This window comes from Tasmannia lanceolata, unplaced genomic scaffold (assembly GCF_043159265.1).
Source record: "Tasmannia lanceolata isolate RefF3 unplaced genomic scaffold, GAP_Taslan_0.1 ptg000003l, whole genome shotgun sequence".
NCBI lineage: Eukaryota > Viridiplantae > Streptophyta > Magnoliopsida > Canellales > Winteraceae > Tasmannia > Tasmannia lanceolata.
The window spans coordinates 13,389,943-13,395,977 of record NW_027518680.1 but is presented as its reverse complement, the minus strand read 5'-3'; the positions used below and the strand labels follow the sequence as shown (position 1 = coordinate 13,395,977).

General features: G+C 49.4%; 1 protein-coding gene across 1 annotated transcript; it reads right to left on the bottom strand.

Moving 5' to 3' along the window:
• Positions 1-4,011: 4,011 nt before the first annotated feature.
• Positions 4,012-4,710, bottom strand: LOC143865605 (uncharacterized). The gene is made up of 2 exons (XM_077375884.1): positions 4,464-4,710; positions 4,012-4,382 (listed from the first exon to the last, which is right to left on the bottom strand). Exons 1-2 carry the CDS (start codon positions 4,708-4,710, stop codon positions 4,012-4,014), a joined length of 618 nt encoding a protein of 205 aa, XP_077231999.1.
• Between the last annotated feature and the right edge of the window lie 1,325 nt (positions 4,711-6,035).

Sequence of the window (6,035 nt, the reverse complement as noted above, 5' to 3'; positions counted from 1 at the left end):
CCAAAGCATTCATTTGAAAGTCCCTTACATAGATGGGGGGTGTACCAAAAATCAGCTCCATAGGATCATCCTAACCCCTCCATTTGTGAAGGACAAAAATGGACAGACACAAATCTGCCCATTTTTTGTCCTCCACAAATGGAGGGGTTAGGATGATCCTATGGAGCTGATTTTTGGTACACCCCTATCTATCATAAGGCCTTGCAAATGAATGGTTTGGATCACCACAGAAAATGTGGGACCCATGTGATTGGGGAGCTTAAGCGCACCATAAGTTTGGTGCGCTTAAGCTCACCAACAGTTTCCTCATATATTAAGCTCACCAATAGTTTCCTCATATATGTATATATATATATATATATATATATATATATATATATATATATTTTAACATTCGGTAATCATTTATTTGCGCTCGCCTGCAGATCGGACTGTATTATAATGACTTTCGTGAGAAGAGCCGGAAGTTTTCTGAGGCAATCACTAAGTCCGAAGAGGAGTGCGGCCAAGTGATGCAGGAGGCAGCCGAGCTCCAAAGGTCCCTCGGGGAGAGGGACACGGAGATACAGCGGCTCAAAGAGGATGTGGCCGCCCAGAAGCAGAAGGCCGCCGAAGCCCTTAATGCATAGAGGGAAAGAGCCCGGGAGGGGCAGACAGTGGCCGTCGAGGAAGCTGTGCAGAAGAAAGAGGACAAACTTATTAGTTTGTCCACTGAATCCTACAAGCTGGGATTCATGGATTGCCTTGAGCAGGTCAAGGGATCCAACCCGGCTGTCGTCTTGACGGGCCTTGTCCTTCCCGATCCGCCAGTGGTCGGCGACGACGAGCAGGGCACCACAGCAGCAGCAGAGGTCCCGGGGGCACATCCCTCACGGGGTGGCGGTCACGGGGTGTCTTGAGCTCCCCATTTTCCCCTCTTGGGCACGGCTTCCTGATTCTTTTTGTAATGGCCCTTGGAGGCCCTAGTTTTGTAATGGCCCTTCGAGGCCCTACTTTTTCATTAATAGAAGTTACATTTCGCTGTCCACTGTCCACTTATGTCTGCCTCTGGCTAATACTGCCTGACTCATTGTGGGCCAAAAATACTCTGGGCAGACATTCAAGCTTTAATTGACCCGGGTCTTTGTAGAGGCGAACCGATGTGAACTAAGCAGCTATTACCCAAGTTTTAGGGAACTGTATTTCCGGGTAGATTTGATTTTTTCTGTCCGGGCTCGTTCCTGACCAGGAGTGTGCTCCCGGTCTTTGTGGAGATGAGCCGAGGCGAACCAGGCAGCGAGTACCCAAGTTTTAGTGAACTGGGTCTCCAAGTAGGTTTGGTTTTTTTTCTGTCCGGCCTCGTTCCTGCCCAGGAGTGCGCTCCTGGTCTTTGTGGAGACGAGCCGAGGAGAACCAAGTAGCGAGTACCCAAGTTTTAGTGAACTGGGTTTTTGAGTAGGTTTGGTTTTTTTTTTGTTCGAGCTCGTTCTTGACCAGGAGTGCGCTCCCGGTCTTTGTGGAGACGAGCCGAGGCGAACCAAGCAGCGAGTACGCAAGTTTTAGTGAACTGGGTTTCCAAGTAGGTTTGGTTTTTTCTGTCCGAGCTCGTTCCTGACCAGGAGTGCGCTCCCGATTTTTGTGGAGACTGTGGACCCCGATCCGAGAGAGACGGGGGGACGTGCCCCACGCGCGAAGTCTCAGGATCATCCACGTGAATGGAGAGCTCTACTAAGGAACTCTCGAAAGAATTGCCCCTCACAGTATGAGTGGCGATAAAAGGTGAGATACCTCTCGATTCGGGGACTAACTCAGATTCGAGGCGTACCTTAAACAAAGAAGAGTTGCCATCCAAGGAAGTGGGCCAAGGATCCCATACTATGCTCTGTTGCAACAGATAACCAGAGATATAAAAGAAGGTTCGTGCCTGGTTACAAATTTGGAAGGTCCGAAGAGCACCTCGTCCGCCCAAGTGCAAGCACCTGGTCTCTTATGCCATTTATTATTGATTTTGAAGAGTTTGGGCGAAAGTCATACGAAATGGGAACACATATCTCCGAGAAGACGTCTATCTAATCATGCATGTCTCGGAGGAATAATAAGCGCACACAAAATAGAAGAAAATAGTGTCGCCTAAGAATAGCTAGGTTTTGGGAAATTCTAATTTGATTTTTGAAGTTCAAACATGGATTTCAAAACAGATCTATAGTTTTAGAGAAAACTAGGGTTTGATTTTCTCCGGTAGAAAATGACAGGATTCCGGCCAAAAGCTAGCCGGAGAAGAAGCTCTTCATCTCCCTCCCTCTCTCTCTCTCTCAGATCTGATTTCTCAGTTAGGGTTTCAAGTTGAAGAAATGTGATGGATCTAGGGTTTCACAGTGATGATGGCTATGGAAGCTAAAGAAGTGAGAGAGGTGACTAGATTTACCTGGTAGGAGATCAAATCTCCGGTAAGATGACCCGATTCTGGCAAGATCTTGCCGGAGAAGATGACTTTGGTTAGGTTTTTGGAGATCCTCTCTCTTTCTCTCAGATCTCGAATCTCTCTCATCAGCTGAGGAAATGGCCAGCCGAATCTTGCCGGATCTCCGATCAAGATGATCGGAGAAGAAGAACGAAGTTAAAAACCCTTATTTCTCTTTTTTTCTTTCTCTTCACTCACTCTTCTTTTTCGCTCAGATTTTCCAGAAAATGAGAAAAATCCCCTTCTGCAGAAATGGGTTTTTTTTCGTTTTAAGGGCCCGGTCAAAATGGGGTGTCTACAGAGACGAGCCGAAGTGAACCAAGCAGCGAGTACCCAAGTTTTAGTGAACTGGGTTTCTGAGTAGGTTTGGTTTTTTTTGTCTGGGCTCGTTCCTAACCAGGAGTGCGCTCCTGGTCTTTGTGGAGACGAGCTGAGGCGAACCAAGCAGCGAGTACCCAAGTTTTAGTGAACTGGGTTTCTGGGGAGGAGCGCTAGGAGATTTGCAAAGAGTCCTCTTTATCATTCACATTCAATATATATTTACAACGTCACTTTCGCGCCGGGCGGCCAACTACTGATAGTATTTTCGGAGGTTCTTTGAATTCCAGGCATGGGGTAGTAGGTGCTCCCCAAGCGTTTCCAACTTATAACTCCCCGGGCGAATCACCTCTTTCACTCGTACGGCCCCTCCCAGGTCGGGGAGAGTTTTTCGACCTTCTTCGGTTGGGAGATAGCAGCTTTCCTTAGGACTAGATCCCTTGCTCGGAATTCTCTTGGGCGTATCTTCAAATCATGATAGTTGGACACTTTCTGTTTGTAGGCCGCGACCCTGATTCGGGACTCTTCCCGGGCTTCTTCTAGCAAGTCGAGATTTGCGCGGAGCCCATCTCCATTGAGCTGTTCATTGAAGTTGGTGACTCTGGGAGACGGGGCGCCCACATCGACGAGTATTACGGCCTCCGTCCCAAAGGACAAGTTGAATGGTGATTCCCCTGTCAATGTGCGCGTGGTGGTACGATACACCCATAGGACGTGATAAAGCTAGTCTGCCCACTGGCATGCCTTTTCGTCCAGCCTCTTTTTGATCCCCTGAAGTAGGATTCTGTTCGTTACTTTGGCATGCCCATTCGTCTGAGGGTGCGCTACTGAAGTGAATCTCTGTTCGATCTTCAAGTCAGTGCAGAATTTTCGAAAGTTCCGGCAGTCGAACTGTCTGCCGTTGTCCGTTATCAAGACGCGGGGGATCCCGAATCTGCAAACTACTGACTTCCAAAAGAAGGTCTGCACGTTTTGCTCTGTGATCTGGGCCAGAGGTTCAGCCTCCACCCACTTGGTAAAATAGTCAATGGCTACCACGACGAACTCACGCCTCCCGGAGGCAGGTGGAAAGGGGCCCAAGATGTCCATCCCCCATACTGCGAAAGGGAACAGGCTGATGATCGGGGCCATGGACACAGCAGGTTAGTGGATGGTGGGAGAGAACTTTTGACATCTCTCGCACCTTCTAACCATATCTAGAGCGTCCTGTCTCAAGGTTGGCCAGTACAGGCCCCTTAGCAGTACTTTGATGGTCAAGGCCTTGCCCCCAGGTGCTCTCCGTAAGTTCCTCTGTGCGTCTCTTGCAGAGCATATGCGGCGTTGCTTGGACGGAGGCATTTTAGGTATGGAAGAGTGTACGGCCGTTTATACAGGTTCTCACCATTGAGGGGAAACCTGGCTGCTCTCTGTATCACTTTGCGGGCCTCCTTCTTGGCTTCGGGAAGCTTCCCATTACGTAGGTACTCAATGATTTCGTCCATCCAGCATGACTCGTGCTCCACCTGCATTACTTCGGCGGCCACATTTTCGATACTGGATTTCTGTAGAAACTCCATACATATACTCCCGAGGGTGGTGTATCCAGATGCAGCCAGCTTAGACAACACATCCGCTTTTGCATTTTCTGTTCTAGGGATTCTGATGACCTCAAAATTTTTGAACTTGCTGGCTAACTGGCGGACCTTGGAGAGGTATTTGATCATACGCTCGTCGCGGGCCTCATAGACCCCTTGAATCTGGTTTGTGACCAGCTGGGAGACACAATACGCCTTCAGCCTTTGGGCGCTGGTCTGGACTGCCAGGCTCATTCCGGCGATGAGAGCCTCATATTCTGCCTCATTGTTGGACGTGCGGAACCCGAACCTCAACGCATAATCTAGAACAAAGTTATCGGGCCCTAAGAGAACCAAACCGGCTCCACAACCAACCTTTGTTTGAAGATCTGTCCACATATACTTCCCAGAGCGGTTCGGTGGTCGATGGGTCCTGTTCTGCCGGTATGGGGACGATTTCTGTTCTTACTGGTTCAGTCTTGGCCTCTGTTCACTCCCCAGTTGTAGTTACCTTCTCCACAACCGGGGTTTGGACAATTTCGGATTCGATGCTCTGTTGGGGGATGGTGCATTCAGCAACGAAGTCTGCCAGCACTTGAGCTTTTATTGCTGGCCTAGGCAGGTACTGGATATCAAATTCGCTCAGCTCCACGATCCATTTCACGAGTCGCCCTGAGATGTCCGGCCTATGGAGAACCTGCCTGAGCGGCTGATCTGTCAAGACCTTTATTGTGTGGGCTTGAAAGTAGGACCTCAATTTTCTGGCTGCCATGATCAGGGCGTACGCCAATTTCTCGACCCGCTGGTACCTGATCTCGGCATCATGCAGGACCTTGCTGACATAGTAGATCGGTTTTTGTTGGCTGTGCTCTTCTCGAACTAGGACGGCTGCCAAAGCCATGGGACTCACGGACAGGTATAGGAGCAGCTCCTCCCCCGGTTCCGACTTTGTCAACAGCGGTAGGGAGGACAAGTACTGCTTCAACTCCTCGAACGCGATCTGGCACTCCTCTGTCCAGGGTGCTGTCTTGATTCCTTTAACGGCGTTGAAAAAAGGCAAGCATCTCTCTGTAGACTTTGAGATGAAGCGCCCCAGTGCGACCACCATTCCGGTTAGCCGTTGTACTTCTCTAATGGTTTTTGGTGGAGTGAGCTCCACCACGGCCTTGATCTTCTCTGGATTGGCCTCTATCCCTCTTTGGCTTACCATAAACCCCAAGAACTTTCCCGAGCTGACGCCTAAAGTTCACTTGGTGGGGTTGAGCTTCATGTTATGCTCTCTTAGGATTTGGAATGTTTTTCTCAGGTCGGAGACACGATCTTGCGCACTTCGGCTTTTGACCAGCATATCATCCACATAGACTTCCATGTTACTGCCAATCTGTTTCTGGAAGAGCTTGTTCACGAGCCTCTGATACGTGGCCCCGACATTTTTTAGGCCGAAGGGCATGACACGGTAACAGTACGTCCCCTGATCCGTTATAAAGGAAGTCTTTGGTATATCTGACTCATACATTCTGACTTGGTTGTACTCGGAGAAGGTGTCCATGAAGCTCAGTAGTTCGTGACCTGCGGTGGCATCAACGAGCTGATCGATTTTCGGGAGCGGGTAGTTGTCCTTGGGACAGGCTTTATTCAGATCGGTGAAATCAACGCAGGTCCTCCACTTCCCATTGGTCTTCTTTACCAGGACCACGTTTGCCAACCAGTCCGGGTATTGGATT